The sequence below is a fragment of the Haliotis rubra genome, unplaced genomic scaffold (genome assembly GCF_003918875.1).
Source record: "Haliotis rubra isolate DU_JTF1 unplaced genomic scaffold, ASM391887v1 Scf259, whole genome shotgun sequence".
Classification (NCBI taxonomy): domain Eukaryota; kingdom Metazoa; phylum Mollusca; class Gastropoda; order Lepetellida; family Haliotidae; genus Haliotis; species Haliotis rubra.
The window spans coordinates 510865-536282 of NW_025766658.1; the positions used below are offsets into that span (position 1 = coordinate 510865).

The window sequence follows — 25418 nt, forward strand, 5'->3', positions numbered from 1 at the left end:
TAGGTCTTTGAAATATTTTTCATTTGGGCTTGCATAATTTTTTTCCCAGACACTTCAAGTATATTCTAATTATTGCATAGTTCTCCTGGGTTTCCTGAATTTTTTATAACCAGGATATATTAACATTATGGCGTAGGGAAGTATTTAAGCATGTTAAACATACCCTTTAAGGTAATTTCCTTTGCGTGGATGCAACGTGTGTTTTCTTTGTAAACTAGAGTTACATGCCCTTGAAAATAGTTCGGCGACTAGAATATTTCTTTCTCTCTGCGCTTTTGAGCTCAGACAGAGCCACATTCAATAAAATGGCTACAAGAGGGGTACGAGTCTACTTTCAGGTTACGGAAAGGGACGAGAAGTTACGAATGATAACTGACAAACAGATGACCTACCACGCAGGGGTCCAGTGTGGGTTGCACAGTTTGCATGAATAAATTCCACCATATTTGGAGAAACTCCTGGCTGTGTCCAGTTCCAGGAAGCGGCATTACTTGACCGGTAGCAGTGTTAAAAGCATGGTGCCATGGCTTCACAGCACCAATAAAATGAACTATCTTCACACGATCTTTAAATCTAAAAACAAAAAGAGTTTCATGAAAGTGATGTTTATGTGAACGTTATTTTACAACATTTTTCATATGTACAAAAGGCTTGAAGAACAAAGAAAGGGTAATGGTGTTGGTTGATCTGTCTTCTCTTGGTATGACATGTTTTACTGTGATATGGAACCTGTCTGCCTGAAGACCTGACAACACCTGCACATAAAAGTTGTGTCAGGTGACCTTTCCAATCAGCAGCAGTTCTTGTTTGAATGGCTTCACAAAGACGATAGCAGATGATAGCCTACTGAAGAGACACGTATTGTCACATTTCACTCTTTCTATAATAGTGGCTAGACAATGATTTACTGAAAATGTTCAAATATTTGTCTTTGTTTAAATTAGAGTGAGTGAGTGAGTGTGAGTGAGTTGATTTTTACTCCGCACTCAGCAATATTCCAGCTATATGGCGGCTTCGTTTAAATTAGAAGATAAAGTTACTCTGTTTTCAATTTTGCAGTCCTTTATCGTTGATTTAAGACTGCTATAGTCCGTTTGGCTCAAAAGCGGACCCATGAATTGCAATCTAACTCAAAAACTTATAAACATAAAATACTCAATGAAACACTGATCATAATGAAAACGTCAGACCAACTCTGAGAGGTGTTTGCAGAATTTATGTCCTAAAAATAAAAAAGTTGTTTAACAAACTATCATTAAAATATCGACACAGTTAACTATTTGGTACGAGGGAGGAGTGCAGAGAAAGGGACAGCCAGCGTGCGAGAAAGGATGGAAACGGCACAGCACAGGTTAATGAATCAATAACTTTGTCGGCACTTGTGCACGTGCTTCTCTAACACCTGGCTGGTCCCTTTCTCTGCACTCCTCCCTCGTAACAAATAGTGAACAGTGTCAATATTTTAATGATAGTTTGTGAAACAACTTTTTTCAATTTTAGGACATAAATTCTGCAAACACCTCCAGAGTTGGTCTGATATTTTGATTATGATCAGCGTTTCATTGAGTATTATATGTTTATTAGTTTTTGAGTTAGATTGCAATTCATTGGTCCGCTTTTGAGCCAAACGCACTATAAATGCAATTTAAAAACCGAACACATTAGCATGAGTCACACAATGTCATGCTTGAATGTCTGAATAATTTCAGGTAAATTCAACACGTGATGGCTGCGAGCATAGCAGCTGCCATGTTTTTGGAACCAGATGTTGATTTTGTAAAATGTTCTCTGATTGGACCATGGAAATGTGAGAGAGTCGTCTCCTGAGAGTGTTTCAGGACAGAAGAGACAGCTTGAAAGTGCATGAGTGGGCATTACACGCTGATGCAAGCAGTAGAACACACTTGAGTCAGGAAGATGCTTGGATGAGGTTGATCAACTTACTGTGTAAATGCTGGTAGGTAGCTGTAGAATGCCTGAGACACAACATTGTAGATAAAAGGGAGATGCTTCGCTATATCTTTTGTAGCCCAATCTTGGAAATATAGATTTAACAGACCCTGATCACCACCTGGAAGAAAACAAACAAAACTTGTACTGCCTCTATGACAATCATGATACACCTAGGATGTGTCAGAAAGAACGTAGTTCTGCACAGCAAAATATTATGACATTTCTTTCCATATCGGTGAGTGGAGAATCAAAGTGAAACACCCTATTTAGTAATTACAACCAGTGCATGTAGATGGGGATGACTGTGGTGCAAGATCGAGATGTTTAACACATCCATGAGTAAGGGTATGGCACTGATGAGGCCTTTAGGTTTGTGGAATCCGTAACCATCAAATCCTGGAACAACTAAGGGAAGCAACTCTGCACAGCAACTTGCTGACAGTAACCAAGCACAGGGGCTTGTAAAGCAAAAAACTGACATCAAGGTATATAATTGTCACTGACATAAGTTATTTATAGCCAAGAGGATCGCGGACTCTCTTCAGTGTGGGGGGAGATCATGGTTGTATTGGGGTACATACAGTGATCATTGTTAAGATGGTCCTGAAACGAGCTTGCTGTGTTAACCTCGTTACATACTTTCATTTTACAGAGTGCAGACCCTGTCAGTGACAATTAATACCTTGAGGTCAGTTTTTGCATTACAAGCACCTGTGTGACCAAGGTGGCCAGGGGCATAGATATATCAATATGACTTACCATCGAAAGTTCCCTGCGTCAATGCAAATTGAACAAGGGCACAGTACGTTTCCAAACTCGGCACCAGCACAAAAATACCCGAGTTGAAACAGTCGGGCCAACCTGCATCTGGGGCTGCAGAAAGCTCATCACGGTCGAATAATTCATCAACATTTTGTAGCACCTGAAACACCAATGACATTGTCATCAAAAACATCATCAACATCAAAACCAGCATCACCTCTATTGTACATGACCTTAGCAAGTTCGTTGTCACACGATGACAGTCACACTCCGGCACAGCGATGACTAACATAACATCACTGCCACAGGCTAATTTGCATATCACGTGACCAGACTTTTCTCCTGTTTGTAAACAAATGCGCATATTCATAATAAGGAGAGACTGGACTCACGAAAGCTTTTCCGCGCTCTCTTCATATTGTTTTACATTGTTACATATATATTCTTCCACAACTGCGACAGTAAGGTCTATGACAGTACATATTTAGATATCAAACTGGCTGCATCGTTTGCTCTCCATCAGATTCGATGACAGCACGTGGAGTCGTACAACCTATGTAAACAAAGGATCGCTACACAAATCGAAATAGTGTTACATGTTTTTGGATATTTTCTCAGTGAAACTAAACCATTCTATTAAAGATGTTTAGTTAGATGTGTAGACTCGTCAAAAATAAAAGAGTAAAAGAAATCTGTACATTATATTGAATGGACATTGCAAGATGTGACGAATCGTCACATTTTTCTGGCCTGTGGCAGAGGTACTATGCTGGCTGGACGCATGGAACTCTGGGTAGGAGAGTGGATGACAGTGAGAGAAAGCAAGGAAAGCAGGAGAGTGAGTGAGTGAGTGTTTGTTTTAAGCTGCTTCCGCTACTTTCAGCAATATTTCAGCAACATCACAGCTGGGGGACACAAGAAATGGGATTCATACATTGTACACATCAGAACTATTAAACATTGTAATGCAAACCCCACATGAGTGAGTGAGTTAAAATTTTAGATCACATCGGCAATATTTCAGCCATATCAACGGCAAAAAGTTCTGGAGTAAGAATAAGAAACCCCACATGAAAAGGAGACACTGTCTCTGAGTGATCAGGGTATATATTTACTCCGCTGTGTTTATTGTATAAAACTGGCAGATAGGATCAAACAATCCAGTGATTGATGTCATGAGCAACAGCCCACACTGTCAAGGTACGACACGCCATCACATGAGGCACATGAACCAAGCTGACAGAGAATAAAATAGTCTTGAAGCTAGTCCTTTCTCTCTTAAGAGGTGAGGAGAGGTGAAATGGGGTTTAACGTCATACTTAATAAAATTTCGCTCATATGACGACGTGCATGCGTGTGTATGTGTGGCTGCTTGTACTACCCCAGACTTCAGCTGGTTTTATTGTGCTTGCTCACTGAGATACCATACCGCAGTGAAGCATGAATACCCCACTCAGACTGACTCCGAGCCGACCAATCCTTGTTGTACCCATTAATGCCGAGTGCCAAGTACCATATTTTAACGTCTTTAGGTATGACGCGGCTAGGGATCGAACCCCAACTTCCACTCTCCGGGTGGACGCTTATTTCAAAAGACTAAACATTTGTTAACAGAGTATGACAGAACAGAAACAGTTCCTACCAAAGTATCGGCATCCATAAAAACACACTTGTTAAACTGCGTGAGTCGCCAACAGTTGATCTTGGTGAGTGTACAGCTCAGGTCAGGACGACCCAGAAGCTGGAGGTTGACAGCATCGTTACTATCGAACACTTCCACCTCATTTATCAGGTCGAACACTCGGCCCAGCTGGTTTCTGAAATTGGCATTACAATAATTGAAGATATTACAAAATATCAAATACTCTCAGGGATTTACCTAAAGTGCTCAGTAGGCGATAATTCAATTGGTCCAAAGTTTCCAGAAATATCATTAAAAAATCCCAAATTATGACAACATTCCCAGATCATTAAATAACACAAGACCCTGTGGACGTGACCTATATTTCACCAATAACAACAAAATGTCCTAATTAAAAAGACATAATGATTAGTTTTATATTTTTGAATTGAATGACATTTCAAATGTATATACTCTACTTCAGGAGGAAAGAAAATAAGAACCGATACCAATCAAGGAGCTTTCTTTAATTTCTTGCTAGAGGTATTTAGCTTTGAATCCTAGAACAACAAGTGTTTGCCACTGATATGGTATGTCCCCCGCCGCTAAAGAATGGAATATCTATTATTTCATGTGTGAAATCATTTGTCAAAGTATGCATGGCAAGAGAATAATGATAAACTGCTCAAGAGTAGGTTACAGTAACAATCTGCATTATTTCATGCAGAAATATTCATTGGCTGTATTGTTTCCATGGAAACACAATATGAAATGCAACAGATGAGCATTTAGTCATCATGCATGAAAAACTTCATGCACAAATAGTCTTTAGTTCGAGAATTGTGGCTCTGAAATGAACTAGAGTTGTTTGAGTTCAAATAGGTTGAAACACAACAAAGTAAAATTATGAAAGATATTACAATTGCAAAAGGTACAGGTTCATCTGACAGGCAATGCATATGGCAAGTTTCAAAACCATTGAGTGATTTTCAAGTCAAGGCTCAGAATAGGACAGGAATACTGACACCAACTCGTCCAAGACGAAAGGAAACCCAACCAAACATATCTCTCACCCACCATCCATATAACGTACCCTCAAAACTTTAATATCCCTCCCCCCATCCAATCATCAATATGCCCCACCTACCAAACAATATATCCTCACCACCCAACCATCAATATCCCAACTCAACTATAAATATCTCACACCTCCAACCATCAATATCCCAACCCATCAATGTCCCCATTATGGAAACAGGTCATACCCACCTCATTGACTGTGTCACCCCATCCGTTACCATGACTACCAGTTTCCGCGTTGTTTCCACACGACGAAGAGAATTCCCCAAGACGAGACATCCCAAGGCATATGTGTCATTTGTTGCCAAGGTAACAAAAGCTTCCTTTTCAGCTGAAAATAAACAGATCATATTAGCAATAAGCAATGTAACAAACACCATTGTCTCCTAACATTCATCACTTGCATTCAATTCATTTCACTATGCTAGGGTGGGAGTGGCTTAACATGGTCGAGTCAAATCTGATCAACACCTACTGAGCCACCCTGCCATCCATTTTGCAATCAATTCACCAAGCCGTTTGTTTCCATAGAAGCATTTCCTACAGGACCTACAGTAGCTAAATACACTCCTCTTCCATAACTTTTCACCAATCTTCGTTTCAAAACACTCGCTACTTGATACATACAGGTTGCAAATTTCATCCAACTGGTTCCAAGATTAAATCTATATCATTACGAGTTCCGAATATGCCAGGTTTACAAAACCTTGTAACTTTGTCTGTCTTGGGATTAAATTGTACATCCAGCTTCTGTGGCAGAGGGATAAGTCATGTCACTGATGTAAGTTCCATAACGGTCTGCAGAGCATTCTGATGCAATTTTATTCTAGTTTGATCTCACCCTAACAGATCTCCTGTAGAAGCCATTCTTGGATGGAGAAGGACTGTCACCCACCTTACACCTTTCATTATCACGTAGATTTTTTCTTATAAATCTGAGAAAAAATATAGTAATCTGTTTTGATATGTGTGATACTCTCCAACTAGGTCATTATATAAAAAACAAATATTCTCCAACCAGATAAAAAAAAAACGGCAAACGCTAAGTGTGTCAAATGCTTCACTAACAATATTCAATACGTCTACAGTATTCCAGTAATATTATCACATGTCAGCTGGAAGTGGGACGAAATCCAAAACAGACACAGACTTCAGACATTTACGACTTCAGTGAAATGCCTAGATATGTAACTTACTAACCTAGAAAAGATGGAGTAAACACAGATTCGAACCCCTGATCACAGGTTTCTGATGTGCCAACGGGACAAAACTGTGTACAGACAAGGGCCACCAGTGTGGTCCAATTACAACCTAGAATCTCCATAGTGATCAATGGAGACTGGTCATATCTTATATATGCCTTGTGTGTGTGTGTGTGTGTGTGTGTGTGTGTGTGTGTGTGTGTGTGAGAGAGAGAGAGAGAGAGAGAGAGAGTGTGTGTGAGTGAGTGAGTGAGTGAGTGAGTGAGTGAGTGAGTGAGTGAGTGAGAGTGTATAAGGCCTATTTCTGAAATCCCCGCTATGATGTTGCTTAAAATGTTGTTAAAACCATACTTTCTCACTCAGTAACATTGAACCATCGCTGAGGATTCCATTTCTGTAGAAGTTTGTTTGTATTGTTGGTTGTTTTAGGAAGCACTCAGCAATACTCAGCAATATTCCAGCTATATGGCAGCATACTGTAAATTATCAATTTCTGGGCAAGACAATCCAGTGATTAAGAGAATGAGCATCGATCTACACAATTGGGATACGATGACATGTGTCAACCAAGTCAGCGAGCCTGACCACCCAATCCTGTTAGTTGCTTTTTACAACAAGCATGGGTTACTGAAGATCAATTCTAACCCGGATCTTCATGGGTACATATGCCTAGTATACTGGACATGGTGAGGAAGAAACATACAGGAAATATTACTGAAGTTGACATTCATAACATCCAAATGCCATTCAAAGACTATACTGGAACTATCACCTTCCTTCATAATCAGGCAAGTCTACTTTGGGATGATTCTAATTGTTTTTAAAAGTGCCAACAGCTTAACCATGTTTTACTCCTTATCAAAGTGAACCTTGGTCCAAAAGAAATTTGGAGTAGCTGAAAATGTCAGCAAAAGTTCATTAATGACACTCTCAATATCCACTGTAATCTTAATTGGTCTAATAACTGATGGTAATAACTGATATAAGGTGTTAAATGTAGCAATGATATGTACTTCACAGATAACTCTAAGAAAAAAAGCAGCTTTCAAATGTTGTTTTACCTTATTACACTGAATATGTATTCAAAACGTAAAATATGCATGGAATATCTTACAATTTCAAGCATTCAAAGAACCTATTAACAGTAGTAGAGTTTTCCAAATTTGCCCACCATACAAGCTTAGTTTGGAATCCTGAAACACAACACCATACTTCCACTTCTTCCAGACACTTGTTTTTTTAATCCAGACTTTTATTTACGTGCCGCCATGACTAACTACAATACTCCCGACTGTGGTATAACACGGCTTCTGGAAGTGATAATGCTATAGTAACACACAGGAATTTGCTGAAACTGCATGATAGACATGGTACATTCCTCTACTTAGCACCAACCACCTTGACCAGGTTTATCATGGTGGTTTATTAACATGTACGGTATTCAGTGCTCTTAGAGGTAGAATATGAAAAAGTATTCCTAGCAACTATTTCCAACTGAACCAAGTTATTCACAACCTGGGAGTGTGGCCAATAGTTGTGGCAGGTGGTGAATCAATCGTCTTAGAAACACTGGGATTCTCAATGTCAACATGGTCTAGGTAAGGTCAGGTGAAATGATTGGTTTTAATTACATTACATTTATATACATTTATATAGCCCTAATATCCAGTCTTGAGAAGACTGCTCAAGAGCGCTGCTGAACTCCGTATGCAATGCTGAACAAATGAGTTTTTAATCTGGATTTGAAAGTACTGAATGTCTGTACTGATCGAAGAGAGAGGGGTTTAATTCGTTCCACAAAGCTGGGCCGAAAACCTGAAAAGACCTTTCACCAAATGTCTTGGTCCAGCTGACTACAGTCTGGCACATGTGTTGTTGTGATGACCTCAGATGGCGTGTTGGTTGATATTCTTGCACAAGGTCTGAGAGATAAACTGGTGCCGTGTTGTGCAAGGCTTTGAACATCAGTACCAGTATTTTGTAATGGAACTGTTGTCGGATGGGTAACCAGTGCAATGTCATCAGAACAGGTGTTATATGCTCTGTCTTTAATGTTACGTTCAAGGTGATGATAATGTTGTGCAGGCCCAAACGTGTGTCTGCACATCTGAGCGTATACTGCACCAGTTTGTGCAATACGGATTAGCTTTTCTTTTATTTCCTTAATACCATTAAGGGGTTCAAAAATCCCATCGCCCAATGCCCGGGACAAGTCAGTTTTCATTTCGGGCAATCAAATAATGGTATCTTACTTGTCTGTGGGCTACTAGATAATTTCCACTTATGGTTTCAAACAGCAAATACACTTGGATTTAATTTCATCTGCTCAAAATGTAGCTATTACATTTCGCAATGATAATAAAGTAGACTTATCTTTCTTTGCTATTTATCCCTTTTCAATAAATAGTCCCGTAAACATTAACATCAAATACCATGTTGATTTCTTCTTTCATAATTACATCATCATAATTATGTCATAAAATCAGGGCAAGTGGAAAATTAGTCAGGACAAGTTACTTTCTTAAAGTCACTTGCCCTGTAGCAAGTGGCTTTTTAAAAACATTTTGAACCCCTGCCATTGCCAAGCACCAAAAAGGTTATCCACAAATACTTAACATTGTTTGGTTTGTTTGTTTGTTGTTTAATGCAGCGCTCTGTATAACTATAGCTATATGGTGGCGACCCATAAACAATCAAGTCTGGATCAGATAATCAAGTGATCAACAGCATGAGTATTGATCTACACAACTGGGATACAATGCAAGTGTCAATGAGGAAATCAGAATTACATGGCCCTTTTCATATTAATGTCCAAAACAATAACAAAAACCTGGCATTATAGCAACCTTTATTACCAGTCAGATCCTGGGCATATATTATTCATAAGGACCAAAAGCATGCAAAGATGGGTTATTTTTTGTAAAATCACCATATTCACATGAAACTTCAAGATGATTAAAATAATCCTGTACAATGTATGTGACTGCAAGAATTCTCTAGCATTTGTGATATATGGACCCAACATTTCATAGTTGTGATCTTCTGCAGCTCCTGTTTCTCATCTGGAATGCTTGATGCGTGTCAGTGTATCTCTTTTGTGTTGACCAAAGCTCATGACGTCAATCACTTGACTATCTGGTACAGACGTGATAATGAAAATATTACCCAGTACAATACAAACCTAATTATAAATTATACACAACATACTGAAGAACAAAGTTTACAGTCATTAAATTTTTCCATATACCGAACAAATTTGAAACTCAGTCTAAACACCCCCAAAATATAAACTTTTTATGTTCAGTATACAACATATGTTGACAGGGATATATGATATAGAAGTATATATAAACAAAGGTTTCCTCAGTTGACTAACTAATTCTAGGAATCCCACATAAAGTCATCAGATGCAAACCAGGGAAGACTTATCGGGTCACACAGCCAAGATTAGACAAACACTTAAACTAGGGAGAAGGCCAACACTCGCCCCTCAAATGACAATGTACGTAGACGCAAGGAGTGGCCATGTAAACATGGTAAACATTAGTATAACATTTGGCAATATATGTGAGTGAGTGAGTTTAGTTCTATGCCGCTTTTAGCAGTATTGCAGCAATATCAGTATTATCACAGCAGGGGACACCAGAAATGTGCTTCACACATTGTACCCAAGTTAGATTCAAAACCGGGTCTTCGGCGTGATGAGCAAACGCTTTAACTACTATGTTACCCCACTGCCCCCCCGCAAGATATGTAAAATAATAAGCAATAACATGTGAATACATGTAATATTGATACACCTACACATGGATGTAACCTACACTAGCAGGAAGGAACACATACATCCTAACCAATTTCTGGTCCAAATAGTAACTTTGTAAAGAATAGATTTTTTAGTATTTATACACATGGATGTAAGCTACAATAGCAGGAAGGAACACATACATTCTAACCATTTTCTGCTCCAAATAGTAACTTTGTAAAGAATAGATTTTTTAGTATTTTCAGAAAGCCAATAGTAACTCACATCAAGGTAAAAATAATTTAAACAGTTATATAATGTCTATTAGCTTATAGAGGGTATATCGGCAGAAACTGTAGCAGTAAGTTAACTGATCAATTAACAGTTGCTATAGTTACACAATTTCTTCATCAGAGGCATTCTTCTTTTTTATTGGCTTTTTATTTATCTATCAACCAATCAGTACTAGTACTACTAGTATTCTATTTACCCATTACTGCTTATAGTCATATGGTCATGTCACAGACTTACCATAAGTTACATATTGAACTGAGAATCAAGGATCATGAATATTTTGACAGACGTAATAATCACATATCTAAATTTTAAGAAATTCATACTTTCACCAAGATGATCATCCTGTCATAATTCTAGGGGTAAAATCACAATGAATATGAAAAACATTGGGTTGGTACCACTGTACACATGAATGTACTCATGCACGTAATCTACACCTGCATGAATATGCATAGGAATACATCCTGCACCTGGGGGTAACCTACAACTGTGTCCCCTACACCTGCATGAATGTGCACCTGAATGTAACCTACACCTGCATGAATGTGCACCTGAATGTAACCTACACCTGCATGAATGTGCACCTGAATGTAACCTACACCTGCATGAATGTGCACCTGAATGTAACCTACACCTGCATGAATGTGCACCTCAATGTAGCCTACACCTGTATGAACAAAAACCTGTATACAGTCCACACATGGTGGCATATTTAACATCGGATCACCTGTCAGGTGGCAGTGAGTGAGTTCACTGTTTACACAAGTAGCTGAATTGTCCCCATATGGCACAGAAATATTGCTGAATTGGCAGGAACCAATAGCAAACTACTGTGATTACTTCTTATGATTCATGGTTAAACAAACAAAGACCTGTCATATCACACTCATATTTCCACAATGAAGTGATTTGACACCAATATTTCCATATAGCAGATACACATCATCCAAGTTGCCACAGTGTCGGGAAAATACACCCCTATTTCCACAATGTAGTGATATAACACCCATATTTCCATAATATAGAAAAATGACACCCATATTTCCACAATGTAGTAATATGACAACCATATTTCCACAATGTAGTGCTATGACACCCAATTATTTCCACAATGTAGTGATATGACACCAATATTTCCTCAATGTAGCGGTATTACAGCCATATTTCCTCTATGTAGTAATATGACACCCATATTTCCACAATGTAGTGATATGACACCCATATTTCCACAATGTAGTGATATAACACCCATATTTCCATAACGTAGTGATATAACATCCATATTTCCACAATGTAGTGATATGACACCCATATTTTCTCAATGTAGTGGTATAACAGCCATATTTCCACAATGTAGTGGTATAACAACCATATTTCCTCAATGTAGTGGTATAGTAACTGTATAACACCCATATTTCCACAATGTATGACACATATTTCCACGATGTTACTGCCCCAATTCTGTAATACCACAACCATATTGCCACAAGAGTCAGACAAGGACCATTTGCTTTATATGCTAATGTCAAAATGTAAAGTATTATTTACAAGAACTAGTAAGTTACCCTCAGTCACTTCTCCATGTACTGGCACTCACAAGAATGTACATGCATCCTGTTACCTAACGTCTATACCTGTCTAATGTAGAAGTTATGTACAACATTAAGCACTTACTGAATGAGGTCACAGACAAACTTGCTGACCTAGCTACTATTCATGCAACTATGAATGTAGATTGTGGCAGCCTCGTACTTGACTGACCGGATTCCAGTTCAGTCTGAAGCTGCAAGCAACACCCACATTTACAGGAGTAGATCTTTTAACATTCCAAAAACTCTTAGCTCATGAAATCATTTGTGCTATGTAACTTAATTATACACTGTATAACCACATGAATTTTAAATACCTTATCATTCTTTGCCAATGGGGGTGTTGGTAAGACTTCCGCTCATATCCCCCCTAAATTTTAACAATGGGGAAATTTCTTTGTGTCATATTTTTAGAAGTTGGATATGTGTTTCAGTATGTTTAGATACAATTAAAGAAACATTTTAAAACTCATCCTCATCAGATGATGAGTGAGTGAGTTCAGTTTTACGCCGCACTCAGCAATATTCCAGCTTTATGGCGGCGGTCTGTAAATAATCGGATCTGGACCAGAAAATCCAGGGATCAACAGCATGAGCATCGATCTACACAATTGGGATGCGATGACATGTGTCAACCCAGTCAGCGAGCCTGACCACCCGATCCCATTAGTCGCCTCTTACGACAAGCATGGGTTACTGAAGGTTCATTCTAACCCGGATCTTCACGGGTTCCTCATCAGATGAGGAATATATAATATTCAGGTGATATGATTAGATTTGACTAGAATGAAATCTAAGGGGGATACGGGTGGAAATCTTTCCGGGGTGTTTAGGCTCAAACTGTTAAGTACTGTTTCCTCAATTCCTTGTATCCATACTTACAAAAAACTGTATCACCCTACTCCTCCTCCACCCCACAAAACAATACAACAGTTACATATTAAACTGTTCTGATGACATACTGCTATTGTTGTTACTGTTAACTCTGGACCAGGAATTCATGGCCATTCTGAAGAGTTTCATGCCAGTAAAACTGGCACAACCACACATGGTTCAAGTTGGGGAAATTACTGTACACCATAGCAAAGTTCATCACTTACTTTGGCTGAAGTGGTCGTTGTCGGCACGGATACTACAGATGTGTACCCCAGGTACATGTACCCTGGCCATAATGAGAATACAGAAACGTACCCTAGAACGATTCCATTCCCATTGTGTCGTATTCTTGACCGGAACTGTCATACTGTTGTATTAGATACATTTGATTGCGTCATGTAATTAATGAGAATACACAGTAACGGATATTTCGCGATGCATATGAATACCACTCACAATCAGTTGAACGGGAACAAGTACATGCGGTTTCGTTTTGAATTGCGGAATATGGACTCGTCCGCCTTTCAGGGTACTGGGTACGTTTCTGTATTTTGACTTTGTTTAGGGTACATACCTGTATACAGAAACGTACCTGGGGTACGTATCTGTAGTACCTGTGCCGACAAGGACCCCTTCAGCCTTACTTTGCTGTGTTCTTCATGGACAAATAAACAGTAACATCTAGGTCACCCTTGGAAACAGATTTCTTCCCTACACAAATACAACACTGTACAGTTTTTCATCAGGCATGTGTATCCCGTGCACGACGAGATAGTGGCTGTTCCGTTTCTGCGGTTTCACCCCGCCGCGACAGATAACAACTTTTGCGTTTTCAATGATGATAGTTTCTTAAACAAATTTTTTGGTGGAGTCAAATATAAGAAAGCTGTTGGGTATTAGTAAATGATAAACATGTGTACTATTTATATTTATGTGGCACTTTTGTACAATGATATAATTTGCAATTCATCGGTCCGTTTCTGACTCAAACGGACTGTAGAGTATAACACCTACCTTGCTGCGTGTCCATCTTGGCCGATACTAACCTCCTCCACAAGCTATGAGCTATTCCCTAATATTGCACTAACATGTCCCTCTCTAAACAATGGTAACACGGAAGACCTATCACATTGGGGGAAGATCAGTGCTGAAGTTCTGCTCTCACAATCACTGGTATTGTTAGCTTCATGACATGATTGTCCTGACAGCCTAGTTGTTTTCTCAACCATATGACAGACACAACAGCAGAAGCATAGTGTTTACTGTTTGCAACTGTGAAGCTTTATATTAGATATTTGGCATTTCAAGTGCTTATCTTTACTCCACAAAACACAGTATGAAAACAGTATCATCGTTGTCATCTTGAACATGATGAAAGTACTAATTTTAATAAAAGCTGTTGATAATGAACTAAGGCATTGTAGCATTGAAACAAAGCTCTACTGTGTGCTAAATGCCCCTTGGCGTTCCCCCATTGTTTAACATAGAAGTGACTCAGCACTAATCTCCATTCTATAAATTATAATCCTACTGAATTGACAACAATGATCAAGTGTCACAAATTCTTTGATCACTCAACGACAATTACTCATTACTTTGTGTGATAGTTTTTAGTTCAACAAGTAACGATTAAAAAAAATATTCTGTTATCTATGAAAACTGTTGTAGCATGTTTACTCGGTCAGCCATCCCTAAATACAGAAATAGAATTACTATTCAAAGAACCTGAAGAGAAATGTGCCCTGTGAGTGAGTGAGTGGAATGAGTGAAATGTTGAATGAAAGCCCAAAGTGATGCAGATGTTTATCAGTGTTCACGAATAGCGTCTGACCCTCTGACAAATCCGGCAGATTCGCCAACGGTCAGACAGAAGTCTACAACCCGCCAGCCCCAGTTTCTGACTGTATATTTCACAATGACTTTGACTGAAGTTGTTATATGTGACATGTGTCACTTGTTTGCTTTTTATAAATCTTATGTTTGTTAATAATTTCAATGCCAATATAAGAAATGTTAAATAAGAAATGTGTGTTTAATTTTATTCTATGGGTCCTGTGAATTTTCAATGGGTCAGACAGACATTTGAAACTTACAGGACCCAATGTCCTGTTACTTGGAAACACCATTCGTGAACACTGGTTTCTGTTCTGGTGAAGCCCACAAGCATATATGTTGCTAACCTAGAAACATCAGGAAACAAACCAGGATTCAAAACTACTATGACGGGCATCTTAATCATTGTTTTAAATCAAGTACATACATGTCTTGTAAACGTACTCCTTGGACACTCTACTATAAGGAAATACCCACTGACAAGAAGTCTGGCAACAAGGACATTGCAAGGAAACAACGATAATCATCAAGATAAATATACAGGCCAAAAACAGAACAGAACCTCATCATGGCAGGGCACTGGCGAGCTGAAAAATATTTCCGTGAAATTGTATCTCATAGATAAGACGACCCCCTTCTAAAGACATATATTTTGGGTCCTCAAAATTCGGCTTATAGACGGTCATATACGGTAGAAACTAAAACATGCATGGAGCAATATTCACAGATGAAAATGATAACCGTTGTTACAATATTTGTGCATTTATAACAATTAATGCCATTTACAGTGGAGCAACAGCCATGACCATAAAATTCAGAGGGGTAGACGAAGCACATGGTGTAAAATACTAATTGTCAGATTTGCCCTTTGTGGAAGTTGTGGTGGCTGAGTAGGTTAGATCACTTTGAGCGCTGGCGATTTTATGTATGAGAGTGTGGGTTCGAATCCCGAGTGTAACTCAATCTGTACTTCACAGAGGATGCGTTTCCCCAAATATAACATGTTACATTTGCTCATTTTCTAAAGGGCATCGTGTAATCATGCCTGACAGTGTTTGGTAAGTAAGATCAGTCTCCACAGAGGGTTGCTGGCCGCCACCGTTTCCTCATTATGTCATACAGGAGAACACAGACAAATACAGTTCCCATTCTTACAGTTGTAGTCAGACATAGAGAGTCAGTAGAATACTACGCAAGACACTTTAAGGAAAATTTATTATGACAGAGTGTGTGAGAAATCACCATTGTAAAACTAAAATACCTTAGAAAATCCTCAACATTCTTTATGTTGAGGGCACAGATGTCACAATGTCCATTCAAATGGCTTCGGTTTCTTGGCATTAAGAGTTACTTCCAATCCCCAGTTACTTTTCCTTTAACACAAAGGTTGAGTGGTCCGTAAAATGTTAATGAAAATTTGGGGAGAAAAAGTTTAGATCACAGGAAGTTGAAAACAATGGGAATTGATCTGAGGGAAGTGTAGGTTTACCCTGGACATATAGAAAGTATATGGTTTTGAGTGAGTTTAATCTTATGCCGCCTTTAGCAATATTCCAGCAATATGACAGCGAGGGACACCAGAAATGGGCTTCATAGACTGTGTATATCTTGAGTGTCACCGATTCTATATTGTACTGGTCATATTACCATAGCCAAGGCTGTTCACGTGTACAGACTATATCCCTTGCCACCTACATAAGTCATGGAAAACAAATCAATGATACAATCTTAACATCTGTTCAACCAGATGCTGGGCAGACTTAGCTTTACAAAGATCTGTTACAACCTCGATCATCCAAGATAATTTTATCTGTATTCAGTTATCATTGACTGAGCAGTTTCCTTCCCAAGGTTCACCTTGAGCTTTCACAAGAGATGACCCTTACAGTGCACTCAGGACCAAGCACCCTACTGTGCCATGCACGTGCTGAATGTGTCCAGTCGGACGGTACAGTATTACCAGTAGACCTCAATATGTTCTTCAAACAACACATACCGCAATATTTTTCTGAGAACCTGTATATTGGGTAAAACATTGTAACAAGTTTTGTCATTATCTAAATGTTAATAAGTTATGGTTATAGTTAAAATCTAGAGAGACTTTAATTCACTTCTGATGTTTCCCCCTGCCATGGGGTATTGCTGGAATATTTCTAAAAGCGGCGCAAAACTAAACTCACCCAGTCACTCTGATGTTTCCCATTGTAAAAAAAACAATGGGATTAATTGCCAAAACGGCATTCTTATATGCTAATTGTATTGAAAGGAAAGAATCCATAACTATCAAAGCTGCATCAGAACCATATCATTTGTTTATTTAGAAAATAGGATCTGTATGTACAATCAGTGGCACTTAATGCCAACAAACTTAGCCCCCAATATAACGCATTATATATCACAAAACGGATATGAGTGTTGCTGTATATTTCAATACAATTTATCTGCCAATACAAAGCCCAAGTGTCCAGTATATTTAGCGAAACAGAATGGAGATGTAACACAATGGATAATGGTGGGTTTTATTGCAAATATATTTCTACTTTCACTTGATGTTTGTGTAGTGTGTAGCAGATCATATGATGTTCTTGTTCTTCATAATTCGTAAAATTTGTATTTGTAACTTCTATGATAAATGTGCACAATACAGAATTCTGTCAAATGATCTCTTAAGCAAACTGAAAAATGAAAAAACTAAGTAATGGAGTGTTTGCTGTATAACATGCATTCAGCTATATTCTAGCTATATGATGGTGGCCTGCATGTAATCTAGCCTCAACCAGACAACCTGGTGATTGATATAATGAACACTGATCTATGCAACTGGGATATGAAGACATGCCTCAACAAAGTCAGGAAGCCTGACAAACCAGATCAAGTTTATTGCCACGACATGCAATGCTTGTTGAATACCCAGTTCTAACTAGAATCTCACTAAGGATGCACCATATACACTATTCCAGTACTTTTCCAAAATCTTATAAGGGGCAGTGGGGTAGCCTAGTGGTTAAAGTGTTGGCTCGTCATGCTGAAGACCCGGGTTCGATTCCCCACATGGGTACAATGTGTGAAGCCCATTTCTGGTGTCCCCTGCCGTGATGTTGCTGGAACATTGCTAAAAGCAGCGTAAAACCAAACTCACTCACTCATCTTATGAGTCTACCATACATACTTTATGCCAAATTTTCACTTTATATATTTTTAGCAGCAGGACTAGAATAACCATGATATTGTGACCTCAGTGGCCCATAAATCACTTTTACTACACTTTGACTTCGAAAGTGTGGCTAAAATCAGGCAGCTATTCAGTTCTAAATACCCAGCATCTACGTGTGTTTCATTACTTCATGTACCCAAAGAACATAAAGGAATAAGCATCAATGTCAGGTTTACAAATTACAGTAAAGTTTCACTACTGATCTGCTAAAGTGATCTGAAACAGAGGAGCAATCATCCTAATCACAAAAGTGGTTTTCCACCATGAAAGACTGCTTGCATTTCCTAAAATTTTCTTACAGAAGTCAGTTAACTTAACCCAGATTTCTTTGATAGCTTGTAAGATAAATAAAGTTTAAAATCATCATAGTAAAAAACTTAATTCTTTCCATGAGAGGCCCATTAGTGAAAAATATCCGAAGCTTCTACATCCTGGCATCTGTCTTAGAAATAGAAGACGGCTACAATCTGTCACATGGTCAATATAATTATGGGCCAGTGTGGCACTGCATCATTCGTGTCTGTCTCCTCACCAACACTGTTACTGTCCTACATTCTAACTTGCAATCTCATCTTCGCAAACACGTTTAGAAACACTTAAATTCCATACTATTTATAACTTCTGGGTTTTCTTTGTGAGCATGACTGCCATATCCTTCATGTGATCAAGGCAATGCCCGGGAATTCTGTTATCAGCAGTGTATTTCTGTGGCTGGTGACATATTGATAATATTGTGCCCATCATGATAACAACCCAACAAAAACAAGTGTTTGCCACTGATATGGCAATGTCCGCAGCCGCTAAAGAATGGAATATCTATATTTACTACTTTTTATTTTTGGGTCACGTACAAGATGCCTGAAATGACTGGTGTCTGCATAATCACCCAATGTTAAAAGTGTCGTGGTGACCTTGAAGATAAGGTCAAGGTCACCCAAAATCAACTGGTGTCTGCGTAATCCCCCAATGTATGCTGTCACCAAATTTGAAGACATTGGGTACAACAGTCCATAAGATGCCGTGTTAAGAAGAGTTTGAAAAGTGTTCAAAGTGTCATGGTGACCTTGAAATTAAGGTCATGGTCACCTAAATAAAGTGTTGTCTGCGTAATCCCCCCAATGTAGGCTGTCACCAAATTTGAAGACACTGGGTACAACAGTTCATGAGATATCACGCTAACAAGTGTTTGAAAAGTGGTCAGTGTCGTGGTGACCTTGAAAATAAGGTCAAGGTTACCCAAATCAACTGTCGTATGCGTAATCCCCTAATGTAGGCTGTCACCAAATTTCAAGACATTGTACACAACAGTTCATGAGATGTCACGCTAACAAGAGTTTGAAAAGTGGTCAAATGCCGTGGTGACCTTGAAAAAAAGGTCAAGTTCACCCAAATCGACTGGTGTCTGCGTAATCCCCTAATGTAGGCTGTCACCAAATTTGAAGACATTGGGTACACCAGTCCATGAGATATCGCGTGAACAAGAATCGGGACGCTGCTGAATACATAGTCCCCCCGTTCCGCGCTGCGGCTGGGGACAATAATAAGCTGAGACTTTCGTATTTTAATAATCTAGATTGATGTTCACTAAACTGATTTTCCACAGTTGTGGTTCAGCAGTAAAATTCAGTAGAATTGTAATACTTAATTGATTTCATCTTCCAATGGCAGGTTCCCGATTCTAAACCAATCAATTAGAAATTTTGTGACTGAATATTTAAAAAATTTGAGACTGATTTTATTCAAATATTTTACTGATGAATATCTGTTAGGAAGGCAACATACATGTTTATTTCGTTCCTTGATCGCTGTAGTCTGTCTCACAGTCCCTGGACCACATTATTTTTTCACTTTCACTACTTTTCAAATCTAAGTGGAGTTATTTGTTTGTATCAAAACACATATTTTCAGAGACTAGGCACTAGTCTACAAACATCATCTCTCATCATACACTATGCTCCTCCAGAAGGAGCGAGTGTGTGGAGTATTGATAAAGAACCCCCATGACCTCGGAGTGAACCATGCCAATGCCTGACAACAGTACATACAGCAGATGGTTATGGCATATGTTGACCAATGAGCTTACACTGAACTTTCGATGTTTGGCATGACACGAACAGCATAACAATGCTCAGGGGTGGAAATAACTTTAAAATTGCTAGTGCACTCCGGTACAGTGGCACATGTAAAATCACTTGCCCTGATCATTTTTCCACTATAACAGATGTTTTCTTGTTGACTTTTTTAATAAACAACATAATTAACATTGGAATATCAACTGGACACTGGTACAGTGTGATATACAAATTTGCTTGCCCAACAGAAAAAAAACACTAGACTCGGGCGTTGGGCAATGGGTTATTTCCACCCCTGATGCTGATATACAGCAATACAATTTTCATATAAAACATAGCATGATATATTAGACTATTTTTGTCTGTGCTCGGGTATCTTCAGTAAATAAATATCACAAGTTTAATTATCATTTGTAGCATTTAACCCAAATTCTACAGGGAAGTTCAGTAACAAATAATGTTTCTGTTTGATTTAGATGGAAAAAATGACAGAAGTGACAATGCTCTAATCTGGTTAAGTCCCCTATAATCCATGACAACAAAACTGGGTCACCTAACTGAGTGGACCTTGACACTGTAAATTGTAATAATTCCTATTCGGTCTGTAACATATTAGTGATCACTGAACCCATGGATGTTCCACAACTTCATAGTTTATTCGTGCTCCATCTTGATTGGTTAATCAATTATGTGACAATTTAGTTACCCAAATATCAAACTATGTATGCAAGTACACAACTGTGAAGGCCGACAATGTAAGCTCACTGTCAGCATGGGATGGTTTCCTGCTTCCTGACAGAAATCAGAGTTTCGCTTGATTCACGGTTAAAAAAACATCTGCCCTGCAAAGTGGTAAATACAAGCACAGGTAGTGCAGGTCATAGTGAAGTAGTGAAGACGTGAAGTTCTGATGAATGGATTCATCAATTCATAGTCCAATCAAACTCCTATAACGAAATCAACGTTCGTAAACAATAGGGCTACTGACAGTCTGTGCTTATGAACATTTCCCAAATCTTTTCATGTTCTTTTATCAAGGTGCTCAAGTGATTTGCTGTATTTTACAATAAAATCTTTTTCGATCATATATCCCCTACTCTGTGAACAAAATGTGATATGAGAGGTGGATTGGTCACTAGTCAGGACATAAAGGGACACAATTTGCAATACTGGTGCTACGATCAAGTCACAAACTTCCAGTCTAGCTCAGCAGGGAATGTAACAGTCAGTCCCTTGTCTAGGGAAGATGAGGATTCCAATTCTGCCCCAATGCAGCTGACACAGAGAAGCTCATCATATACCAGACACAGCCCCCCACTACTTGTACGTTTCCTGCTAGTGACAGCTTTACAACTTCCACTACGTTGCAGCCAGCTAAGAGTGACAAACCACCATATCATGACAGCACTGCTTCTCAAGAATCAGTTACACGTTGAGATCAAGCATAGCCCAAACAAGACAATGGTGAGAAGAAATGTCGTCAATGTTAGAAGCACAGCTGTACACCATGATCCAGGGCTTGTTCCTCATTTGGGTACAAACATATTCCAGTAATGTTCTTCAGCTGATACCATGCGAGCTGAGATTTACACCTGGGATGTAGGTTTACATGGCATGAGCAACAAATTCTTAACAACATACATTGATATGCTCTATGTGAACCTCTAGGCCCGATATCCAGAAAACCACATCTATAATGCATTATGGTATGAAGTGTAATATGTATTGCACTACTTTCTCTTGTTCCCTTCATTATATATTTTCTATTAACATCAACTCTACACTGAAATTCATTCACAAAGATGTTTTTCATCGAATTTTAACAACGAAAGATTCAGAAATGTGGAAATCAAGTCATTCTTATGTCATTAATGTAAACCCATGACTCGAGGTAACATTTTCCCAGGTAATATGGCCATTTTAACACTCATCTGACCACTACTATACAACGTGTAAACTTATTAAAACTGAAGCTATATGAAAGCTGCGTGTAAATAATCAAGTCTGCACCAGACAATCCAGATTTTGACACCGTGAGCATCGAATGATCGATACAGAACAATTTGGAGACGATGACATGCAACAACAACACTTCAACATCAGTAAAGATGTCACACAAAGTAGTCACTAAGCCTAATCCCAATCGATTCAGTGGTTTCTACACATGGTGCAACATAGCCATTTGTCCAAGTAGCTGTGGAAGTGTGGGTAGTAAAATTTTAGGCTGGCTGAACATTGTTAAATGTCCCTGCCCTGGTCAACTCGAAATTCTAGCAAACCTGTAAATTCATTAACAAATGATTAAAGCACAGGCGTCTTCCTGTTTCTGTAGAGCATCAACTATCAAAAACATCCCATTCACTTATCAAACAACCCATGTCATCATGTTCATAATATATTTTGACTGCATTGATTTTTAATTGATACCTTAATCAGATCAAACTTCTGGAAAAATAAGCTTCACAAGGTTAAGCTGGTGAAACCGGCCTGTAACTTAACATTTTTGACGTTAGCAATATCAGGGCTCCAGATAATTTTTCAACATCAGGAGAACGTACTCCTTATTTTTTCAATATAGGAGTACTGGAAAAACTTAAGAGTACATTTAGAGTACTGAATGGAAATTAGTAATCAGTATTCTTGTGTTTCGTTTGGTATATGCACCACAACATTGCTACTCTTGTGTAAACAGGTCAATAAACAATAAAACAATACCTTTTCATATAAATACGTCTGTAAATGATTCGTACACCATTGCTGTGGTGCGTTTCTGCTACGTTTTCAAAATTATTTCCTATCGTATCGTGCATATTTTTTGTCCATACATACGTCAGTACGGCCCTTATCTGGAGCCCTGCAATATTTTAAGACGTTTTCACACACTGCCCTGTAGTTTGTTGATTCTTTAACGCCGCACTCAGCAATATAGCAGCTATATGATGCTGTGAATAACTGAGTCTGGACCAATCAGTGACTGACATCATGAGCATTGATCCACGCAACTGGGATACAATGACAAGCATGAACCAAGTCAGTGAGCCTTACCACCTGATCCCCGTTAATCGCCCGTTACGACAAGCATGGGTTGCTGAAGACCAGTCCTACGAGTATCTTCTCATTCACTTATGATTGAGAAAGGAAGATGGGCTCGACCAAAAGTAGCTTTAGAAAATCGATTATGTCCTTTTTGCAAAAATGACATAGAGGATGAATATCATGTTATCATGGTTTGTCAAGTACTTGACATTTAGACGTCGCTACCTACCTCTGGACGTATACAAGTCTCCAAACATGATGAAGTTTATAAGTCTTCTACAAACTAAAGTTGAAGTATTAACCTTCAACTTAGCCAAATTTGTTTATCATATATTTCAGGTAAAGCAAAACTATAATCTGAATTATCCATGAATGTTTATTTCCTTCCTAGTGCTATCTTCTGTCATGAAAGGTCTTTGCAAGTGGGTTGGGTTGGGTGGGGGCATGGGGGGAGGCAAATGTTGGCAATGCGCTTTTGGAAGTATGTATGATGTAATTGTCATGTTGGCCTTTGGCCTATTAAAGAAATAAACAAGTAAACAAGTAAAAGTACTAAAACACAGATCTTCTGGAGTAACACTGCTCTATAACATGAGTAGGTTGCTTGGGACACAGATTATAACCTTGATCCCAAAAGCCGTGTTTCTGTCGGGACTGTTCTAATAATAAAATCTCATGGAAATCACAGTGTAAACTGTGGATGTCAAACTCTACCCCTATGTCTATGGAAACAGTCTGGTGTGAAATCATCACAATTAAGGAAACAAACAGGAAGGACCAGTAGATTCACTTCCTGTTGTGGTCAGGTGTCCTTGAAATTACACACATCAAGGCTTCATACCAACTGTTGTGTAAACTTACAAGCAGAAATGTTCTGACTATTGTGAAAGCAAATATTTTACATTTGGTATTGATAATTTTTGTCCTTGCTTAATCACAACAATAAAAACTGACATGGACAATCCAGTGACTAACATCATGAGCATGTATTCAATGCCATCAGTACAAAAAGGCACTTATCCATTTAGTCGACTGCAACAAGCAGAAAGTGGATGGACAAAGTCAGTTTCAAGTAGAGTATGGTTGGTTGGTTTGAAGACAAGAGTACAAAATCAGTGATATTCAGTAAAATGAAGCAAATCAAGCCCTGCTCATTGTAATTTTTTTGTATTGTATTCCTAGCCAGTTGGTTGGCTGTTGTTTACACTGCACTCAGCAATATTCCACCTAAATGGTGACGGGCTGTAAATAATTGAGATATGGACCAGACAAACTAGTGATCAACATCAGGAGCATCGATCTACGCAATTGGGATATGATCACGTGTCAACCAAGTTAGACTACCCAATCCCATTATTCGTCTTGCGACAAGCATGGGTTAAAGTTCTCCTGGGCTGGAAGCAGAGTATGAGATATGTAAGGTAATATCATTTTTTCCATCTTTGAATTTGTTTAGTACAAACTTGTTGAATCCAAGCGAGTGTGAATTGGAATTTAGGACGGAATTTAATTTGTTGAAGGCCATGAACTAATCATGAAATGTACAAGTTCATTTTGTCAAAATTGCCTTGACACTTCATTCAGACAACAGCTACAACCAACAATGTCTGGAATAAAGTATGTAACATGAAATTTGTTATTCAAACCACATTTTTGTATCCTAAATCGGCATTTTTAAAATCTATTTCTAAACTCGCTCTTTGACTATGTTAAATAGCTGTCAACAGTAACAATCTTATTTCGTCGATATTTGCTTTCAACTTAGTGTGTCTGTATTCTTTGTAGCACACATTCAGAGCCACCTACAAAAGCAAACGCGGCCACAATTCCATCACGCACGCACCACATGTTGCTTCGCTGCTTGTGAGACGTTCCCCAAGCAAAACCATACACGGCAATAGGCACGAGCGCGAAGGGTCATTCATGTAACACCCTCTAAATCTCCTAACTCGACATGGTTAGCTGAAGCAATCAACATATACGATAGACATTGATATCAATAATTAGTGTATAAATTTCAACAACACCGAATTGCTGCATAAACGGTAAATATATCATACGTACCTCTCTCCCCCATCTTCGAACACTTGACTGTCAGATTGGCCGGAAGTAGAATTCAACCAATCAACGTGTAACTTCCG

The 25418-nt window shown here is 38.6% G+C and overlaps 1 protein-coding gene across 3 annotated transcripts in view; it reads right to left on the reverse strand.

Annotated features, from left to right (window-relative positions):
* LOC124279938 (glycogenin-1-like) overlaps window positions 1-25403 on the reverse strand; it is a 47146-nt gene extending 21743 nt beyond the window's left edge. The window contains exons 1-6 of one of the 3 annotated variants that reach the window (XM_046715817.1): window positions 25342-25403; window positions 5606-5747; window positions 4358-4532; window positions 2713-2875; window positions 1945-2071; window positions 393-573 (exon numbers count right to left, since the gene is read on the reverse strand). In XM_046715817.1, the coding sequence (XP_046571773.1) occupies window positions 393-573; window positions 1945-2071; window positions 2713-2875; window positions 4358-4532; window positions 5606-5747; window positions 25342-25354 (801 nt within the window). In that variant the 5' untranslated portion in view covers window positions 25355-25403. Of the gene's footprint in view, window positions 1-392; window positions 574-1944; window positions 2072-2712; window positions 2876-4357; window positions 4533-5605; window positions 5748-14136; window positions 14258-25341 lie in introns of those variants that run through there. The other 2 variants (XM_046715818.1, XM_046715816.1) reach the window with 2 other exon arrangements.
* Between the last annotated feature and the right edge of the window lie 15 nt (window positions 25404-25418).